At 45.8% G+C, this 22,688-nt stretch overlaps 1 protein-coding gene across 2 annotated transcripts in view; it reads right to left on the reverse strand.

Annotated features, from left to right (window-relative positions):
* Positions 1 to 22,688, reverse strand: part of wwtr1 (WW domain containing transcription regulator 1) — a 63,177-nt gene that overhangs the window by 11,510 nt on the left and 28,979 nt on the right. For both annotated transcript variants that reach the window (XM_021604748.3, XM_021604747.3), the window contains exon 2: positions 16,542 to 16,678. In XM_021604748.3, the coding sequence (XP_021460423.1) occupies positions 16,542 to 16,678 (137 nt within the window). The remainder of the gene's footprint in view (positions 1 to 16,541; positions 16,679 to 22,688) is intronic.

The following is a 22,688-nucleotide window of genomic DNA, read 5'->3' on the forward strand; positions in this document are numbered from 1 at the left end:
CAGTCGCTCGTAAAATTTAAATTACCGACATGGAATGAGAAATGTATTGTTTTAACGCTAGTTATTATAAGGATTGCTTTATTATTTTACAACTAAAATGTTTGATTGCGAGGTGAGGAGGCGAGGAGGTGAGGAGGTGAGGAGGCGAGGAGCTGAGGAGGCGAGGAAGCGAGAAGCTGAGGAGGCGAGGAGAAAATGTGCAGTTTAAAATAAAAATATAAATGTTTACTTTTCGAACGGTTATGGTGACCGTAGCAGAATACGAAAAGCCAAGGTCTGTGCTCGCATACTCCCTAAAGGCCTTCGCCAACATTACTGTTATTTTTTCCCCCTCTTGAGCCACCGTAGCAACATAGCCAGAAAACCATTCCTCAAAATTGTCTGAATTATTCCAAGATAAATCAAGAAATCTTTCATTCATTTTTGACGTTTTAGTCAAGTAATTTTACACCAAACTAAGATGTTTGGTAGAGTATTTCTCTAGTGAAAAAAAAAATAGGCACAAAATGATGAAGGGGTTGTGGACTTCAGCTACCCTAAAAACAACCGGAAAAAATACCAGCCGAAGAAACCAAGACAAACAAAAGCATCAAAAAAACGTGTCAATTTATGCGCAAACTCTTTCAACTGGGAAGCTTTACTGACATCCAAAATGGCATGACCTTACAAACACACACAGTGTATGTGTTCACACACACACACACACACACACACCGATGCTACTTCAGATGTAAACAGTGAACAGAGATTACGCAGTCTGCCAAAACACTGAAATAACCTGACCAAGCTCTCACTGTAAACAGAGCCTCAGCCACGTACTCTAAAAGCACACCAGCAATATGGATAGACTACTGCTGCTGTGTTTAAGAGAAAGCAGATGGTCAGATTAGAGACTAACCCCCAGCAATAGCATCCAGACTTTGTTATTCCAGACAACAGCAAAAAAAAAAAAATTCAAAAGGGGACCATTACGGTTATATTTAGAAAAACTAAACCAAATCAGAGAGCATTGATTTGGGGACATGACTACAGTCTTCAGCCAGGTAATCATCCGATCATTCTACTGAAGACTACTAAATCATTATCAAGCAGTAATGGGTTGTCTTTGTTACCAGCGGTCGTTAATAATTAGCTAAAAGCTAGCCCCTCATGACCGATTCAAATTCAGTGTGAATACATAGAAACCCCCCCCCCCCCCCCCATAGAGCCACACCACTCTACAAAGTCACCCAGACGGTTCATCCCCCCCCCCCCCCCCATTACATGCTCCAGTGTGAGCCGAGCCCACACCAACCCCAGTAGCACAGCTCTGGGGTCTGTACACCCCACCCCCCTGCATCTCATATTTCCTGGTCTTCCACTCTGACATTTCTGCCTGCCCCAACAGGTAGTTTTTACTAGGCAGTCCCTTCGCCTGTTGGCTACTCTATACCTAGGCCCTGGAACATATCTAGGCCCTCCGACATGGATTTGCCCCAAACACAACACATTTTATTCAGGACAAAATAGTTTATTTGCAAACAGGCTGCATGTTTTGTAATATTTAAATTCTGTACAGGTTTCCTTCTGTCATTTAGGTTAGTATTGTGGAATAACTAAAATGTTGTTGATCCCTCCTCAGTTATCTCCTATCACAGCCATTCAACTCTAACTGTTTGGCCTCATGGTGAAATCCCTTAGCGGTTTCCTTCCTCTCCGGCAACTGAGTTAGGAAGGGTGCCTGTATCTTTGGAGCATCTACCAATGGGTGCCCTTCTTTGCAAACCACTGGAAATCCTCCCAGGTCTTCGTAGTTGAATCTGTGAAATTCACTACTCGACTGAGGGACCTTACAGATAATTGAATGTGTAGAGTACAGAGATTGGGTAGTGATTCAAATATCATGTTTAAGCACTATTATTGCACACAGAGTGAGTCCATCGCAACTTGTGATTTGTTAAGCACATTTTTACTCCTGAACTTATTGAGGCTTGACATAACAAAGGGTTGATTGAATAAATGACAAGACATTTCATCTTTAATGAATTTGTAAACATAATTCCACTTTGACATTATGTGTTTGGGTTTGTAATTCATGTTAAATTCAGGCTATAACAAAATGTGGAAAAGGTCAAGGTCAAGGTGAATACAAGGTGAAGACACTGTATGTAAAGACCAGATTGAATTGAGAATAATCTGATGGGTGAGAATACACTTGTGACTCATGCCCGACATGCAGTCTAAGGAAAGAAACAGCACATGCTTTTTTTGTGCAACTTTTTCAAATTAAAATCATGCAACATTTAGCCTAACCTATAGGCCTATTTTATTTATTTATTTTTATTTCACTAGGCAAGTCAGTTAAGAACAAATTCTTATTTTCAATGACGACCTAGGAACTGCCTTGTTCAGGGGCAGAACGACAGATTTGTATCTTGTCAGCTCAGGGATTTGAACTTGCAACCTTTTGGTTACTAGTCCAACTCTCTAACCACTAGGCTGCCCCAAAGCAGATGGTCAGATTAGAGACTATATGTTTTGATAATGTTCACGTCACAACTGAAGTAGCCAAATAACTCTAAACCCCTAGCCTATAAGCCTTAGACGAGAGGTCTGCACGGGACCCATGTTTTGGTATATTGCCCATCCGCTCCCGCAAGATTACTGACGGCGCCGGCAGCGTTTATTTTTGTTGCCAACATCCAATGAGTTCATAAGACATTTGCTGTTTTGAATTAAAGTCCTTTTATTGAAACAAACTCCAGTGTAAACAAACTAATTTGAAGCAGCACAGACAAAAAAGTCCCTGCAAGACAGAATACATTTCTTTTGGGGGGGGGGGGGGGGGGTTCACCTTGTAAACTTTCCAAAATCATCTAAACTTGAACTGTCAGTAAGGAAAAGGCATCTGATAGGCTGACTTGCGCCCAATCACAAGCCATTGTTTCGTTGCCTTTAGAATATCATTAACAGCATGGTTTCCAGTGGGAACCTCAATCTTTTAGAATTCATCACAAGTGACCACAAGCTCAAATCACATTGGAGAATTGTTTTTGCCACCACTACTGTTTGAAGCAGGCGCGTGATCCAGTGAGCCCCAGTTAGAGTAGAGACACAAGCAGCCAGAATACGAGCAAAAGGAATTCATGTGATAGATGTGTGGTTTTATACACAATTCACAACGCATTTACAACCCTCACGTAACACATTTACAACCATTCTGAAATAATTCCAAGGACTAAAATAATATTTAATCCCGAATTAGTCTTTCTGACCAACCGCTGCCCGCCCGCAGCATGAACCATTCCGATCACGCCGCCGCACACTTCTCTGTCGGGTCCCACGGGAGACGCGGGAGTCCCATGTAGGGCCCTATCTAGGACCCCTGGAACAGGGTTGGAGAGCTGCTATAGCTCATGCTGCTATATTTTATTGCTACAACATTTTTTTTTTTTACACAACCGGTGTAGCCTAGATAGCATTTTAAAAAAGGTAAGGGCAGGCTGCACTTCCTCCATTTATAATTAGAGGCTTTGGGTGTTGCTTTTGTGGGCCATTCTGAATAAAAAATGATTCCACTGTCGCAGCCGGCCGCGACCGGGAGGTCCGTGGGGCGACGCACAATTGGCCTAGCGTCGTCCGGGTTAGGGAGGGTTTGGCCGGTAGGGATATCCTTGTCTCATCGCGCACTAGTGACTCCTGTGGCGGGCCGGGCGCAGTGCACGCTGACCCGGTCGCTAGGTGCATGGTGTTTCCTCCGACACATTGGTGCGACTGGCTTCCAGGTTGGATGCGCTCTGTGTTAAGAAGCAGTGCGGCTTGGTTGGGTTGTGTTTCTGAGGACGTGTGACTCTCGACCTTTGTCTCTCCCGAGCCCGTACGGGAGTTGTAGCGATGAGACAAGAAAGTAACTACTAACAATTGGATACCACGAAATTGGGGAGAAAAAGGAGGGTAAAATAATTTAAACAAAATAAATAAATAATAATAAATGACTCCACACATATTAGTAGGCTAAATAAATACCAGATTAAATTGAGAATAGTCAGACGGGGAAGATTATCATCAAGTGCTTGTTAAGTTGTGAATGACAGACTGATGAAGTGTGTACAGCTGTTGTAAGAAACATGAGCAGAGCGCATACCTTTCATGTGCCTTTTTTCTTATCAGCATTAGAGTCCCATCATGCAGCCTTACAATTGTAATACAAATCTAAAAACACACACAGCCCAACGCTTGTAGAACAACTAAAATTACATAAATAACTAAATGTGGAGGTAAAAAAAGGCACATGGCACAGACAGTCTGGTGATTTCACTGTGGAGACACTTTCCCCCTCTCAGGACCTCTGTTTGCCCTTTCCCTCCATCTCACAATCCTCTGCCTCCTCTCTTCGCCCTCTCCCTTTCCCTCCCTCTCACAATCCTCTGCCTCCTCTCTTCGCCCTCTCCCTCTCCCTCCCTCTCACAGTCCTCTGCCTCCTCTCTTCGCCCTCTCCCTCCATCTCACATTCCTCTGCCTCCTCTCTTCGCCCTCTCCCTTTCCCTCCCTCTCACAGTCCTCTGCCTCCTCTCTTCGCCCTCTCCCTCCATCTCACAATCCTTTGCCTCCTCTCTTCGCCCTCTCCCTCCATCTCACATTCCTCTGCCTCCTCTCTTCGCCCTCTCCCTTTCCCTCCATCTCACAGTCTTCTGCCTCCTCTCTTCGCCCTCTCCCTCCATCTCACAATCCTTTGCCTCCTCTCTTCGCCCTCTCCCTCCATCTCACATTCCTCTGCCTCCTCTCTTCGCCCTCTCCCTTTCCCTCCATCTCACAGTCTTCTGCCTCCTCTCTTCGCCCTCTCCCTCCATCTCACATTCCTCTGCCTCCTCTCTTCGCCCTCTCCCTTTCCCTCCATCTCACAGTCCTCTGCCTCCTCTCTTCGCCCTCTCCCTCCATCTCACAGTCCTTTGCCTCCTCTCTTCGCCCTCTCCCTCCATCTCACAGTCCTTTGCCTCCTCTCTTCGCCCTCTCCCTCCATCTCACAGTCCTTTCCCTCCTCTCTTCGCCCTCCCCCTTTCCCTCCTCTCTTCGCCCTCCCCCTTTCCCTCCATCTCTTCGCCCTCCCCCTTTCCCTCCATCTCTTCGCCCTCCCCCTCTTTCCTTGGCAGTTCAGTGTGTCTCTCTCCCCATCTGTCAGCTGGACTTGAAGTCTGGATGAAGAGCAAAGGAACCTACATAGTTTACCTACCCTCAACACAGACTCAACGTGTGTGTGTGTGTGGGGGGGGGGGGGGGCTGAATTTATGATTTCACCTTTTCTATAAAGCAAGACATTTATGGACCACAAGGTTTTCCTCAGAGACCCCTATTGTTACATCACGTACTTCACAATTGGGGAAAATACCCATCCGTGATCTTCCTATTAAACTCAATGATGTAATTCCCGGAGGCTCAATGCACGGCCATTTTGGATACAAAGCTGTTAGTTGCAACAGTCCCCATGTTTGGTGACGTGAGCAGACAGGAAACGCAGGTTATTCTGGAGGAAACTCCGCAGAGTTGTCACTAGCTGGCACAGACACAAAGTAAAAAACTAAATCTGATTTTAAGCCTAACTTTAACTACACTGCTAACCACAATGCCTAACCTTAAATGAAGACCAAAGTGCAAATGTTTGTTTTCATTCATTTTGACAAAAGAGCCAATTTTGACTTCACAGCTGGCCCATCTAGTGCAAATCGATCGGTTCTCCCTGCAGGACAAGACTCATCCCAATAAACGTCAACCTGTACAGGAAAGGCGGCAGGTAGCCTAGTGGTTAGAGCATATATTCAAACACATCCAATAGATTATGGAATTATTCCTTGTTTTTATAAAACCAAATAGCCAGAGTAGAGGCATTAGGTTTGGATAGGGGCCAAACAGACAGATGGTATGCATGCAACTGCACACAGAAATACACAGAGCAGCATCTTTAGGGTCGGGTCTGGGACATGGCAGGACACACCCTATCAGGGGAGGCAGAAAACAGACTGCAGTCTGGCCAGATGTGCAGAGCTCCACACGGCCTCAGCCACAAGTAAAATAACACTCCTAAACAACCTCCTGTTCCCCCACCCTCTTCTCTTCTGCTCTCCCTCCCACACTCTTATCCTCCACCTCCTCCTTACCCTCTCTTCCACTCCCTCTCCAAACTCTCCTCGACTTACTCTCCCCACCCTCCTCTTCAAGGCTAGCACTGGGTGTCACACCGACCCGACTACAATGATGGAAAACACATGATCAGAAAGATGAGTTCAACAAAACGACGAGCCAGCAACCCCTCACAGCTCCCAGTCACGATATCAGGAGAGAGAGAAAAGTTGGGGTAACGGAAAGAGCAGCAGTAAAATAGAGGTGGTAAGGGAGAGTTGAGAGGTAGAGAAACGGGGAGAGAGAGCTAGAGAAAAGGGGAGAGAGAGCTAGAGAAAAGGGGAGAGAGAGCTAGAGAAAAGGGGAGAGAGAGGTAGAGAAAAGGGGAGAGAGAGCTAGAGAAAAGGGGAGAGAGAGCTAGAGAAAAGGGAAGAGAGAGGTAGAGAAAAGGAGAGAGAGAGGTAGAGAAAAGGGAAGAGAGAGGTAGAGAAAAGGGGAGAGAGAGGTAGAGAAAAGGGGAGAGAGAGGTAGAGAAAAGGGGAGAGAGAGGTAGAGAAAAGGGGAGAGAGAGCTAGAGAAAAGGGGAGAGAGAGCTAGAGAAAAGGGGAGAGAGAGCTAGAGAAAAGGGAAGAGAGAGGTAGAGAAAAGGGGAGAGAGCGAGAGAGAGGTAGAGAGAGAGAGAAGGGGGGAGACAGTAAGTTCTAAGTCTTAGTGGGGATGCTCTGCCAACAAAGACCTTCTTGTTTCGTTTACTTCCTAGAAACAGCTGTCCAACAGGGTCAGAGGGAAAAAAAAAACTGGAAAAACTGAAACGCTTCCAGTCTCGAAAATCTGCACTAAAACCTCCACCATCCCCTGGTCCAAACAAGAGCTCCCCAACACACACACAGAGAGCTCCCCAACACACACAGAGCTCCCCAACACACACACACACAGGGAGCTCCCCAACACACACACACACACAGAGAGCTCCCCAACACACACAGAGCTCCCCAACACACACACACACAGGGAGCTCCCCAACACACACACACACACAGGGAGCTCCCCAACACACACACACAGAGCTCCCCAACACGCAGAGCTCCCCAACATGCAGAGCTCCCCAACACGCAGAGCTCCCCAACACGCAGAGCTCCCCAACACGCAGAGCTCCCCAACACGCAGAGCTCCCCAACACGCAGAGCTCCCCAACACGCAGAGCTCCCCAACACACCGGGCGCTCCCCAACACACCGAGCGCTCCCCAACACACCGAGCGCTCCCCAACACACCGAGCGCTCCCCAACACACCGAGCGCTCCCCAACACACCGAGCGCTCCCCAACACACAGAGCGCTCCCCAACACACAGAGCGCTCCCCAACACACAGAGCGCTCCCCAACACACAGAGCGCTCCCCAACACACAGAGCTCCAGTTAATATCTGTCAGTGTGCATTACATTTGATAAGAGAGCTTAGAGAGTTCATGTCAAAGTGACACATGTAAGGGGGACAGAGTTTGTGTATACATGCATGCGTGTGGACAGTGGTCAGGGACCAGGCAGGCAGAAGCGCCCACACTCTTCTCACGCACAGGCAGTCTCAGAGGACAACCTCTTGTGCAACAGGAACCCTGTTTGGGCGGCTGGCTGGGGGAGAGAGGGAGTCACAAGTCAGGCCCAAAACTCTTTAAAAAAAAAGGCATAATAACATGAACTATAAGTTAATGTTTTCAATATTCATCAAAATGATGTTTTTTTGTCAACTGTAACAGTAATGTGGTGTTGAAATAACGACCCTATAAAATCTGTGATGTGGAGAACGCGGGCGGAATCACAGAATCCAACAATATACACAAAATAACGTATTGAAACTTATTAGGAAAAATGTATTAATATGAATTAAGAATAAGATAAGACCTAATGCATCAGTATTCGTGTTTTACTTCATCTGTCTGATGAGGCAACGTAGGAAAACTGAACGAAATTAGGGCGTTTTATAGGGCCCTACGATACGTTCCACTCCTAGTGGTTTAAATCAGTCTCCAGGTAGAAAAGTGAACACGTTTTAATCTGATACCAGAGAAACACCACTTAAATTCTCCTTTGCAGTTTTGCCTGGGGTCAGTCTCTTGCCACATCTCTCCAGGGACCTAACAGGCCTGGGTCAGTCTCTTGCCACATCTCTCTATGGACCTAACAGGCCTGGGTCAGTCTCTTGCCACATCTCTCTAGGGACCTAACAGGCCTGGGTCGGTCTCTTGCCACATCTCTCTAGGGACCTAACAGGGTTTTGTGGCGAGTTGGATCTCCACAGATAACCCAGTATCTGGGTGAGGAACGCGCTAAGAAGAGAGGCTCCCTGGACACTTCCCTATATCATATCATTCTGGCCCCCGCCATCAGACCCCTGGCCTGGCTGTTATCAGACCTCTGTCATCAGTCCTGGGAGACCCCGTTAGTAGTCCAACTGTTGATGCTGCCGAGACTGGTCAGAGTTCATAGTCACCCCTCCTGGCTCGCAAGTCAATGGGTATGAATACTTCTCGGAGGCACTGCAGCTTCACACAGGCAAAGCTCTGCCCCTAGCGGGGCACAGAGTTAAGGGGTCAAGGGTCAGGTATGATGGATCAAGGTGCACAGTTTGATTAGTTCGGTGCTCGTGTGTGATCAGGGGACTTTAAGGGTGATCGGTTGGTTGGGTTGGAGGGTGGGGGGGGGTGGGGGGGGGTACAGTCCAGAGGTCACTCACTGAGGCAAGCGTCCACAAGCGGGTTGAGCCAGGACATTCGTTGTGTTTTGTGGTCAATGAAGTAGATCTCTCCCTGAGGATTTTCAGCCTGCTCCCAGCCATCAGGCAGCTCCCCTGTTCACAAGCAGCAGCAGCACCCCGTCAGCCAGAGTACTTCTCCTTTACCATGCCCGTTGAAATCAGATTAAAAATGACTAGCATTGTCATTCCTAATTCTATGGCTATAACCTTTACCATGGCTGACTGATGCAGGTCCCAGGGACCACATTTTACAGTAATGTAAATTTGAATGGACAAGTGTTTTTGGTTGTTTAAAATCTTTGGAATTTTACCACAGAAACAGGTCTGACTAACCTTCAACAGTTGTTCCTCAGTTACTGACCTGTTTATTTATCTTTTTGTTCCATCGGGTGACTGGATCAAGAATACAACATGAAAGAGTTGAAGTGGAGTAGAGAGCTTATCGACTGACCTGTCTTGATGAGTCAGCGTGAGTAACAGTGGGGGAGATAAGCAGGAATCATGACTAGGGCTAAATCTGAGAACTGCCGAGTCAACGCCCGAGTGGGATCAGGGGTCACTCACTGGGTTGCCATGGGAGATAGAACACAGGGCAAAAGGACGGGAAATTCCACTGAATCTATTGTAGAATTACAGGGACAGTGGTCATCGTCAGCCTTGGTAATGGAGAGATACAGGTTACATGTGATACATGGCATCACAAAGCCCACTGATACTGCCAATTACTTTAATAACATTTTCATTGACAAGACTTGCGAACTTAGGCATCACATGCCACCAATGCGGACACTACACATCCAAGTATATCTGACCAAATTTTGAAAGACAAGCATTAAAAACTTTATTTTTTTATTTCTCGTAAAGTAAGTGTGGAAGAGGTGGGAAAAATATATTGCGGATGGAAAATTACGAAGGATAATAGTGGACAATATTGCCACATGTTCAATTTGAGCCTTCTAGAAAGTGTGCGCCATCAGGCCTGGAGTGAAGCAACAGTTGTTCCCCTACCTGAAAAAAGTAAAGCCCCCTGTACTGGCTCAAATAGCCGACAAGATACAATGCTATTTTACAGTAAACAAATTGATAGACTTTCACCACACTTGTAGGCTATTCAACAAGCACAGCACTTTCACAAAAATGACTGATTGGCTGAGAGAAATGTATGATAAAAAGATTGTGGGGGCTGTTTTGTTAGCCTTCAGTGCGGCTTTTGACATTATCGATCATAGTCTGCTGCTGGAATAACTTCTGTTATGGCTTTACATCCCCTGCTATAATGTGGATAAAGAGTTACCGGTCTAACAGAACACAGATGGGTGTTCTTTAATGGAAGCCTCTCCTACATAATCCAGTCAGGAATTCCACAAGGCAGCTGTCTAGGCCCCTTACTTTTTTCAATCTTTACTAACAACATGTCACTGGCTTTGAGTAAAGCCAGTGTGTCCATGTATGCGGATGACTTAACACTATACACGTCAGTTACTACAGCGACTGGAATGACAGCAACACTTAAAGAGCTGTAGTTAGTTTCAGAATGGGTGGCAAGGAATACGTTTTTCCCAAATATTTCCAAAACTAAAAGGATTGTATTTGGGATAAATCGTTCACTAAACCCTAAACCTCAACTAAATCATGTAATGAATAATGTGGAAATTGAGCAAGTTCGGGAGACTAAACTGTCATGGTCAAAACATATTGATACATCTTAACAGCACTATCAACAAGGCAGGTCCTACAGGCCCTAGTTTCTACCTTCTTAACAGCACTATCAACAAGACAGGTCCTACAGGCCCTAGTTTCTACCTTCTTAACAACACTATCAACAAGGCAGGTCCTACAGGCCCTAGTTTCTACCTTCTTAATTAACAGCACTATCAACAAGGCAGGTCCTACAGGCCCTAGTTTCTACCTTCTTAACAACACTCTCAACAAGGCAGGTCCTACAGGCCCTAGTTTCTACCTTCTTAATTAACAGCACTATCAACAAGGCAGGTCCTACAGGCCCTGGTTTTGTCGCACCTGGACTACTGTTCAGTCGTGTGGTCAGGTGCCACAAAAAAGGACTTAGGAAAATTGCAATTGGCTCAGAACAGGGCAGCACGGCTGGCCCTTGAATGTACACAGACGGCCAATAATAATATGCATGTCAATCTCTCCTGGCTCAAAGTGGAGGAGAGATTGACTTCATCACTACTTGTATTTGTGAGACGTATTGACATGCACCCATGCAAACCCCACAAGACATGCCACAAGAGGTTCCTTCGCAGTCCCCAGGTCCAGAACAGACAATGGGGAGGTGCACAGTACTACATACTATACATATTCCACATAAAGTAACTCATGCCAGCAGTAAAATTAGATTAAAATGAATAAATAAACCTTGTAGAACATCGGGGACTGTGAAGCAACACAAACATAGGTACATGCATACAAACACACGACAACATACGTACTACACACAATAGATATGTGGTTGTAGAGTACGAGCCTGAAGGCACTCATTTAATATTTTGTGAAATCTGTAATGAATGTTTTGTAAAATGTTTTTCAAATATATAACCTTAATTTAGCTGGACCCCAGGAAGAGTAGCTGCTGCCTTGTCAGGAACTAAATGGGGATCCATAATAAACCCCAGGAAGAGTAGCTGCTGCCTTGGCAGGAACTAAATGGGATCCATAATAAACCCCAGGAAGAGTTGCTGCTGCCTTGTCAGGAACTAATGGGGATCCATAATAAACCCCAGGAAGAGTAGCTGCTGCCTTGGCAGGAACTAAATGGGATCCATAATAAACCCCAGGAAGAGTTGCTGCTGCCTTGTCAGGAACTAATGGGGACCCATAATAAACCCCAGGAAGAGTAGCTGCTGCCTTGGCAGGAACTAAATGGGGATCCATAATAAACCCCAGGAAGAGTAGCTGCTGCCTTGTCAGGAACTAATGGGGACCCATAATAAACCCCAGGAAGAGTAGCTGCTGCCTTGGCAGGAACTAAATGGGGATCCATAATAAATACAAATTCAGTTGGTGGCACACTAACCTAAAAAGGTTGGGAACCAGTGATCTACAGTATGGGATCCAGACCTCTAACTGGAAAGCATAGACCTGTCTGTTCAAACCCTACAGCAGATCAGAGCTAACATGTCCATCTGAGGGAGCAGAGAAGGGGAGAGGAGACGAGGGGAAAAGAGAAGGGGAGAGGAGACGAGGGTAAAAGAGAAGGGGAGAGGAGACAAGGGTAAAAGAGAAGAGGAGACGGGGGAGAGGAGACGAGGGGAGAGGAGACGGGGGGAGAGGAGACGGGGGGAGAGGAGACGAGGGGAGAGGAGACGAGGGGAGAGGAGACGGGGGGAGAGGAGACGGGGGGAGGGGAGACGAGGGGAGGGGAGACGAGGGGAGGGGAGACGAGGGAAGGGGAGACGAGGGAAGGGGAGACGAGGGAAGGGGAGACGAGGGGAGGGGAGACGAGGGGAGGGGAGAAGGGGAGGGGAGACAAGGGGAGGGGAGACAAGGGGAGGGGAGACAAGGGGAGGGGAGGGGAGAAGGGGAGGGGAGAGGAGACGGGAGGGGAAAAGAGAAGGAGGGGAGAGGAGACAAGGGGAGGGGAGGGGAGACAAGGGGAGGGGAGGGGAGACAATGGGAGGGGAGGGGAAAAGAGAAGGGGAGGGGAAAAGAGAAGGGGAGGGGAGAGAAGGGGAGGGGAGAGAAGGGGAGGGGAGAGAAGGAGAACAAAGCAGTGGAAAATAGCCATCAGGACAAGAAAGACAGAGAGAATTCCTCTTCAACAAAGACTGGGGCGTTTGCCAGCATTGTCAACGCCGGAGAGAGGAGGGGAAAGGGGTTACAACACACAGAGAACTGTACAGAGAGGGGGAGGGAGGCAAACCGTGGAGAGAGTAAACAGTTTTGTAATGGTACCCGTAATGTTTCTCTGGTGTTCAGTTTTCCGTTAGTTATGGGAACCTTCTATACATGTTAGCAAAACCCTCCGGAGAACCTATTTAGCATGTTTTGGGGTTTGAGTTAAGAGAACATACCCTTAATGTCAAACAGAATTGACCAAGAACGTGGTTAAAATGTTCTCAGAACATCCCATATGAAATGTTCTAGATATATATTGGCATTTTTGCCGTTATATCGGTATGGGACGATAACTCCACCGATAACCAATAGTCAATAGTCAATAGTTAGGAAGGAAGAGAATCTGAGGCTCGTCGGAACATTTGGGGTCATTATAATGACATTGATTTCTTATATTGTGACAATAAGGAAACATAAGGAAACATCTGAACCATATTTCTTGGACAACTACTCTGGGATGACAATTTATGAGAAAAGTGACACGAATTCCCCCGCTGTAAAACAGAACATATCTTGCAGATATATTTTTTTTAAATTGGATCCGGTATTGGACCCAAAAAGCCCATATTGGTCGGGTTCTAGTTTCATGGGACGTTGCAAGAACATTCATGTGTCCAGTTTTCTGAAGTTTAGGGCAATAGGGGCGGCCTAGTGGTTAGAGCGCTGGATTAGTAACCGGAAGGTTGCAAGTTCAAACCCCCAAACTGACAAGGTACAACTCTGTCGTTCTGCCCCTGAACAAGACAGTTAACCCACTGTTCCTAGGCCGTCATTGAAAATAAGAATTTGTTCTTAACTGACTTGCCTAGTTAAATTAAGGTAATACAAATAAATAAAAATATTCCATCAACGACACACCAAACATACGGACCTTGTTAAATAAAGGTTAAATAAAATTGTTCTCCGAGTATAAAATATTAATGTTCTAGACACGTTTCATGGGAAAGTTGCAAGAAGTTTAAAGTTTCTATGTAAGATTAGTGTGCTGTGATGGAATTTTTATTTTATTTAACCAGGTAGGCTAGTTGAGAACAAGTTCTCATTTACAACTGCGACCTGGCCAGGATAAAGCAAAGCAGTGCGACACACACAACACAGAGTTACACATGGAATAAACAAACATACAGGTCAATAACACAATAGAGAGATATATATATATATATATATATACACACACACAGTGTGTGCAAATGAGGATAAGGGAGGTAAGGCAATAAATAGGCCATAGTGGCGAAATAGTTACAATTTAGCAAATCAAATGAAATGTATTTATATAGCCCTTCTTACATCAGCTGATATCTCAAAGTGCTGTACAGAAACCCAGCCTAAAACCCCAAACAGCAAGCAATGCAGGTGTAGAAGCACGGTGGCTAGGAAAAACTCCCGAGAAAGGCCTAAACCTAGGAAGGGGGTAGTTTGGCGAGACAATGCTAACTAGCATTGACTGGAAGCCTACAGGAACAGCTACAACATTTGTTGTTAGGTGGGGAGAGGGAGAGAGAGAGCGATAGAATGAAAATTTGAGTTGGACATTGAAAGAACAGCACCTGTGAATCAGTCACCAACATCCATATCAAATACAGATTTTATCATGTGAAAACTTTCCATGGAAGATTGACAGAAACGTGTGTGTGTGTGTGTGTGTGTGTGAGCAGATCTCCTGTTTCTGAAGTGAGGCAGCTTGATGTACCAGTACACTCCCTGGACAGGACGTCTTACCCCCCCAATCTCTCTCATTAATGCAGAGATGCATCAGGTCCCATTTTCACAGTCTTTAGTACGACTCAGCCGGGGATCCAACTTCTAACTTTCCGATCTTAGGGCAGACACTAACCACAAGGACACGGAGTAGACAGGAGAAAAACCTCCCAGTGGCGTTTGAACAAGTAGAGTTGGGCGGTGTACAGACAATTATTCAGGATGAGAGACTCTATTCATACACATACACCCAGCCACACACCTCTCTGTCCCAGCCACCCCTCTCTGTCCCAGCCACCCTCCCCTCCCCTCTCTGTCCCAACCACCCTCCCCTCCCCTCTCTGTCCCAGCCACCCTCCCCTCCCCTCTCTGTCCCAGCCAGCCACCCCTCCCCTCTCTGTCCCAGCCAGCCACCCCCCCACCCTCCCTGGTCCCAGCCAGCCAGCCCCCCCCCCCCCCCCCCGTCCTAGCCAGCCTGCCAGCCACCCCCCTCTATGTCCCAGCCAGCCCCCCTCCCTGTCCTAGCCAGCCAGCCACCCCCCGCTCTGTCCCAGTCAGCCATCCCTCTTTCCCAGCCACCCTCCCCTCTCTGTCCCAGCCAGCCCCGTCTGTGCCACCCCAACACCCCCCTCTTTCCCACCCTCCCCTCTCTGTTCCAGCCACCCTCCCCTCCCCTCTCTGTCCCAGCCACCCTCCCCTCCCCTCTCTGTCCCAGCCACCCTCCCCTCCCCTCTCTGTCCCAGCCACCCTCCCCTCCCCTCTCTGTCCCAGCCACCCTCTCCTCTCTGTCCCAGCCACCACCCCCCTCTCTGTCCCAGCCAGCCAGCCCCCCCCCCCCCCCCCCCTGTCCTAGCCAGCCAGCCAGCCAGCCACCCCCCTCTATGTCCCAGCCAGCCCCCCCTCCCTGTCCTAGCCAGCCAGCCAGCCACCCCCTGCTCTGTCCCAGTCAGCCACCCCTCTTTCCCATCCCCCCCTGTCCCAGCCCCCCCTCCCTATCCCACTGTCCTAAATTCCTAAGTCTTTCACTTGTTTGTCTCTTTTAATGTTCTCCCCCTCCTCTCGCTTTGTTTACCCCTCCACTGCCCACTCCACCCATCACTCTCCAGCTGTAAACACACCTAAAATGGCACACACAGTAGTGGGGCGGCAAGTAGGAGCATTGGGCGAGTAACCGGGAGGTTTGCTGGATCAAATCCCTGAGCTGACAAGGTAAAAATCTGTCATTCTGCCCCTGAGCAAGGCAGTTAACCCACTGCATTCAGTTGTACAACAGACAGAGACACAGTCAAACCTCTCAACACAATATCAACAAAGAGTTGTTCTTCCTGGCATGTTGTCTGTAGAACAAATAAAACACGAGGCCTTCCTGGAGTTGTGTTTGACACCCCTGCTTTAGAGAGCGGTGCCCATTGGCCTGCCCCTCTAGAGAGCGGTGCCCATTGGCCTGCCCCTTTAGAGAGCAGTGCCCACTGGCCTGCCCCTTTAGAGAGCGGTGCCCATTGGCCTGTCTCCAGTAGTGGAATGGCAGAGGGGTTGATGTTCTGCAGGCTGAGTCAAGGTGGCTGTCAGATTGCTTAGCTGGGTCTATTATAGGTGTTAGCTAGGCTAACGCGGATGAGAATACCCAGTCAACGCTACGCTATCGCTAATGTGAATTAGATGAACCTGTCAATGTGAATCTGTGTTATGAAGGAGCAGTCAGGCTCTGTCAGACTAAGTGGAGCATAAAGGGGTGAGGAGAGCTTCCTTATCTCTCCACCTTCAACACAACAACATGCATCTCTCTGGCAACAGGCTTCCTGGCTTCTGGTTGGTTCACACACACTCAACCAGGCTTTGGCGTTATCATGGTAGCTGGTAAGGACTGTGTGTGTTATTGTGGTAGTCCCCAGGGTGAAAGATATCATTGGTGTGAGTGATAATAGTCAAGGACTGTGGCGATGTGTTAACACTGACGTGTCAGGAGTGGTTTGGTAGGATACTCACAGTTGTTAGGTCGGTGTATACACACACACACACACACACGAGTGAGTGAGACACAGAGAGAGAGAGAGAGAGAGAGAGAGAGAGACACACAGAGAGAGACACACAGAGAGAGAGAGACACAGAAAGAGACACACAGAGAGCTTGTGTGACTCACCAAGGTTGGGCTGGGACAGGGCCATGTTGCGTTGCTGTGGGCTGGCAGAGGGTGGGGGGGCGTGGAGACTCATCTGGTTCATGGCTGTCGTCATGGTCTTCCGAGGGTCGTGCCAAGTGGTGATCTTCTCCACGTGACTATGGAGAGAGAGAGAGAGAGAGAACATCAGGGGAAAAACAAAACCAAGTTACTACAGATCAGAGAGCTTTCTCTCTCTTTCCCATTGATATTTTAACTCCAGTGTTGATTTTTCTAGATAGCTCTAGCTCACGCTATCAGCACGTATTTCCATGACGGATCAAAACTCATTTTCTCGTTGCTCTCGTCTCAATAGGTTTGGAACATCAAAATGGCAATAAAATAGAAGTGTTGAATCACAAATACACGATTGGTATGGTGAAAACATAGCACTTCGGCGCCTAAGCATCATGATAACATGGTATGGCGAAGGTCCCTTGGCAATCCCCGGCCCTGGTTACTACCATCCCTCTGATTATAATATTAGACTAAGGAGAGGCTGCAGCGGGTTCATATGAATGGTGTATTTGTGCAATATCTCATCAGCTAAAGTATTAGGAAATAAGTAACTGGAGAAGTTTCAGTTGGAATGCCATGCTAAGAGGGTACAACTAGAGCCTTTAAAAACAGGGTACAACTAGAGCCTTTAAAAAACAGGGTACAACTAGAGCCTTTAAAAAACAGGGTACAACTAGAGCCTTTAAAAACAGGGTACAACTAGAGCCTTTAAAAACAGGGTACAGCTAGAGCCTTATTTAAAAACCGGTACAACTAGAGCCTTTAAAAACAGGTACAGCTAGAGCCTTATTTAAAAACAGGTACAGCTAGAGCCTTATTTAAAAACAGGTACAGCTAGAGCCTTTTAAAAACAGGTACAGCTAGAGCCTTTTAAAAACAGGTACAACTAGAGCCTTATTTAAAAACAGGTACAACTAGAGCCTTATTTAAAAACAGGTACAACTAGAGCCTTATTTAAAAACAGGTACAACTAGAGCCTTATTTAAAAACAGGTACAGCTAGAGCCTTATTTAAAAACAGGTACAGCTAGAGCCTTATTTAAAAACAGGTACAGCTAGAGCCTTATTTAAAAACAGGTACAGCTAGAGCCTTATTTAAAAACAGGTACAGCTAGAGCCTTATTTAAAAACAGGTACAACTAGAGCCTTATTTAAAAACAGGTACAACTAGAGCCTTATTTAAAAACAGGTACAGCTAGAGCCTTTAAAAACAGGTACAGCTAGAGCCTTTAAAAACAGGTACAACTAGAGCCTTTTAAAAACAGGTACAACTAGAGCCTTTTAAAAACAGGTACAACTAGAGCCTTTTAAAAACAGGTACAGCTAGAGCCTTATTTAAAAACAGGTACAGCTAGAGCCTTATTTAAAAACAGGTACAGCTAGAGCCTTATTTAAAAACAGGTACAACTAGAGCCTTATTTAAAAACAGGTACAACTAGAGCCTTATTTAAAAACAGGTACAACTAGAGCCTTTAAAAACAGGTACAGCTAGAGCCTTTAAAAACAGGTACAACTAGAGCCTTTTAAAAACAGGTACAACTAGAGCCTTTTAAAAACAGGTACAACTAGAGCCTTTTAAAAACAGGTACAACTAGAGCCTTTTAAAAACAGGTACAACTAGAGCCTTTAAAAACAGGTACAACTAGAGCCTTATTTAAAAACAGGTACAACTAGAGCCTTATTTAAAAACAGGTACAACTAGAGCCTTTAAAAACAGGTACAGCTAGAGCCTTTAAAAACAGGTACAACTAGAGCCTTTTAAAAACAGGTACAACTAGAGCCTTTTTAAAAACAGGTACAACTAGAGCCTTTTAAAAACAGGTACAACTAGAGCCTTTTAAAAACAGGTACAACTAGAGCCTTTAAAAACAGGTACAACTAGAGCCTTATTTAAAAACAGGTACAACTAGAGCCTTTTAAAAACAGGTACAACTAGAGCCTTTTAAAAACAGGTACAACTAGAGCCTTTTAAAAACAGGTACAACTAGAGCCTTTTAAAAACAGGTACAACTAGAGCCTTTTAAAAACAGGTACAACTAGAGCCTTTTAAAAACAGGTACAACTAGAGCCTTATTTAAAAACAGGTACAACTAGAGCCTTATTTAAAAACAGGTACAACTAGAGCCTTATTTAAAAACAGGTACAACTAGAGCCTTTTAAAAACAGGTACAACTAGAGCCTTTTAAAAACAGGTACAACTAGAGCCTTTTAAAAACAGGTACAACTAGAGCCTTTTAAAAACAGGTACAACTAGAGCCTTTTAAAAACAGGTACAACTAGAACCTTTTAAAAACAGGTACAACTAGAGCCTTTTAAAAACAGGTACAACTAGAGCCTTTTAAAAACAGGTACAACTAGAGCCTTTTAAAAACAGGTACAACTAGAGCCTTTAAAAAACAGGTACAACTAGAGCCTTTAAAAAAAAAAGTCTTCTTCTACCCTTTTTTAAAGGGTACAACTAAAGTCTTCTTTTTAAAAAAGGGTACAACTAGAGCCTTTACTCATCTTAAAAATAGTCGTAAAGGTCATGATCGAAGTAAGGCCAATTAAAAACAACTGGTTTTCTGAGAAACCTTTCGAATTATTAGGACATGTAAACTGCTTTCAAAATGTAAAAACAAAATAACATAAAATACATTTAAAAATAAAATATATATTTTTTTTACATAATTTTAAAAAATTATCAAAAAGTTTATCAAAAGTCCCACCAGTAGCCTGATTGCAGATGTGTCCCATGTAAACCAGATTATTAGGGAAATCATTATTCTCGAAAAGCATGTCAACGTTTTAAAACAAACTATGTATATGTGTGTGTGACCTGACAATCCACAGTAAATCTCATTACTGTGTGCATGTAACCGTGCTCAAATGTTCAAGACCAACCAGTTCCCTTAAACAGTTATATCTACGTATCCATCAAGGCTGCTTGCCAGCTCAGTGCGTGGGATGGGAAACTAGTCTGTTTACAATACAAAGTCCAGGAAGGAGTCTTGACAGTGTGGAAGGGAGCGGAGCACATTGCCTACAGTGAGTCAGAGGGTTGTGGGTAGGGCACAAAGGGATTCTCTTTCTCTCCCTCTAACACACACACACAAAGGGATTCCCACACTATGCATGCTGTGACTCACTGGGGGGGTGGGGGGGTGGGGGGGGGGGGGGGTGCACAACTCCTATCCCACAGCAGGGATACTGCCCTGATACCTCCTTCATAGTATTGTTCATTACACAGTTATATACCATGGCATTGTTGAATACTCGTTTCTGATTGGCTTATAACGCGTGGTATATTCGCGCGGTAGAATCCAACGGCGATGGTTCATTCTTACATGATCGACGTCTGAGCTGCTTTTGAAAGCCCAAGTCGAAATTGAAAACATTATTGGCATTGTTTAATTCAGTTTTCATAAAAGCAAACTAGGACTGATGGTTTGGTTAGCTAAAACTTGCAAGTCTGTTTGGTTACCAAAGCAACTACTGTCGCTATGAAGTAAACTCACAGATAGAACAAGGAACCAGATATTTCACTGGATGTGTAAATGTGAAGCATCCGGTTGGCGTTTCCACTCACTACCAAATATGGTCGTGAGAGGAAGCCCACTGGCAGGCAATAGGAGAAGATGGCACGAGATGGATTTTGGCCGACATTCTGCAAATGCTCTCATCGATTAAAACATTTGGATCTCAATACAGTTCTGTTCCCAAAACTAAAATTTGTTATGAACAGAGAGGACTTACGTTTTGTAGACTTCACCCTTTGCAAAAGTTTGTCAAAAATCATGTTGTTTAGACGGAGTGCAAAGGTGAATTGAGCTATTTGCTCACGCGCACTTCACAGAGTAGGCGTTCCCCAACGGAAATATGCAGATGTGTACTACAACCTGCCAATAGGATCTCGCTAGCGCGTGCTTGGCTCTGCCCACCTCCTTGCTTGTTCTGCCCACTAGTACAATGTTTTTCCCCATTGGAAAAGGCAAGCTGTGGTCTATCTTGGTTTAGTTATAAACATATTTGGTAATCTGGCTAGCTACTTCAGTAGATGTTAAATGATAAAAGGGATAATAACTTGTGGCGCTACGCGACCTCTGGAAAATAATGCAACTCCGAGGAAAGTTGTTTTCATTCATTTCCATACCCATCTTGTTGATTATCCCTTACATATACAGCCATACATGCCCCCAAAAATAAACTTTGGCATTTTACATGTGAAACCGAATTGCAGTGTACTTAGATACAATCAAGAGAATATATATATATATATATATTTTTAATGTTGTTTACAATGGGCACTAGATAGTCAGCAGGTGGCACAGTGCGGGGCACAGCGAGTGGCACAGCGAGTGGCACAGCGCGGGGCACGCGCCTCCAGATTGAGTCAGAGTGTGAGGGCACAAAGGGCTTCTTTCCCAAACCATGTTGTGACTCACAGATGCACTCTGGGAAGGTAAAAACCCATGTCCTGTTACTCTGTGCTGTAACCCAGGCAGGAAGACTCCACTGTGGGGTTAGTCATCGGACACCACAAGGGCTCAAAGAAATAAAAAAACAGAGCTGAGATGTAGATTCCAGGACAGACTGGAGATAAACTGTTGAGTCAGTACGACTGTGGTTACTCAACAACAAAACAGCGGTCAAAAGCTAATGAAGGAAACACCCACAGACTTATACTCCCCAAAAGTGAATAAATAACCTCAGCCACTCCAGCTGAATACACACAAGACAGAGGTTAAACACTGAACATGGTAGTAGTACCAGGCCCTAATCTGGGACATCTGAAAGGAAGGCTTTAAATGATTGTTGTGGCCTGCAGCTCCAAGAAATCACTATTCTCTGTGTGTCTGTGAGTGTCTGTGAGTGTCTGTGAGTGAGTGAGTGAGTGAGTGAGTGAGTGAGTGAGTGAGTGAGTGAGTGAGTCCATGTGCGTGAGACTACAGAGGAAAGGCTGATTGATGTTGTTAAGACTCAAGGCGGCAGAGTGTCGCTCCTCAGACGTACGAAAGGCCTGTGGGAGAGTTGGATGAAGTCGCACATAGACACTGACCGCAGGTAATTTTGTGTTTTCCTTTAATAAGTTGGAGAGGGTAAGCAGATCCTAGAACTGTGCCTGGGGTGGGAGTTGCCTGTGGACGTCAGAGCACAACAGGGCCTCGGGCTGTTGGTGGGGCAGCTGTCCTGCAGCTGTGGGGAGGGGATGACTGTCCTCAGGCCCTTAGTGGGAATATCTCCTCACCTCTAAAACGGCAGTGGATCAGCTCTCTTTTCCTTTCAAAGTGAGAAAGCAGCTGATCCTGTCCTCGTGCCAAGTTGAAACTGAAGACCCTGGGTTACGGCCATGACCAGGATGGCACAGTGTCAGAATCAGACGGTGTGTTTCCATGGACTGAGGAAAACACATGAGCAGGGGCCTGAAGGCCTGAGGTTCTGGGTGGGTCTGAGGCCTGAGGTTCTGGGTGGGTCTGAGGGGCTTCACGTGGTGGTGTTTGGGAAAGAGCAGCACATTGTTTAGAGGAAACGGGAACAATGGCTGAAGCAATGGAACAGGCTGAAACAACAGTCCCAGTGGCTCACTCAGCACACAGACCCCTCCCTCCCCAGTCCCCCTCAGTGGCTCACTCAGCACACAGACCAGGGTTTCCGTTAGCAGGTAAAAGCAATTTTTTTGGCCAATGTTTTTATTTTTTAGAAAAGCCGATAAATAAAATTGTCCGCCGGCCAATCGTCTGGGATAATTAAGCTTTTTTTAAAAAAATTTAATATAAATACTTAAATAGTTTGAAACCTGAACATTTTACTACATATGAATCATGTCTTACCTTGCTTCAAAGTAGCCTAGGCAAAATCACACCATATCCATGGAGGCGATCATTTTAAACTTCTATGTGCCGTCTCTCCATTGAAACCAGTAGCCTATTTCTCTCGTATTCTATTGGTTTTCCAAATCACCTTCTTTTCCCTCCGTTGTCCAGTAGTCAAAGGCACAATCCTAGTCATATTAGCAACCCATCCTAGTTGTTGCATCTTTGAATCTCCTCTTTTTCTAAACAGACAAGAAACCGTTCACATGAACAATGCACTTTTTAAATGTTTTCCCTCTGATTGCAGTATGGACTAAACA

The sequence above is a fragment of the Oncorhynchus mykiss genome, chromosome 5, assembly GCF_057628025.1.
Source record: "Oncorhynchus mykiss isolate SJ-2025 chromosome 5, ASM5762802v1, whole genome shotgun sequence".
NCBI lineage: Eukaryota > Metazoa > Chordata > Actinopteri > Salmoniformes > Salmonidae > Oncorhynchus > Oncorhynchus mykiss.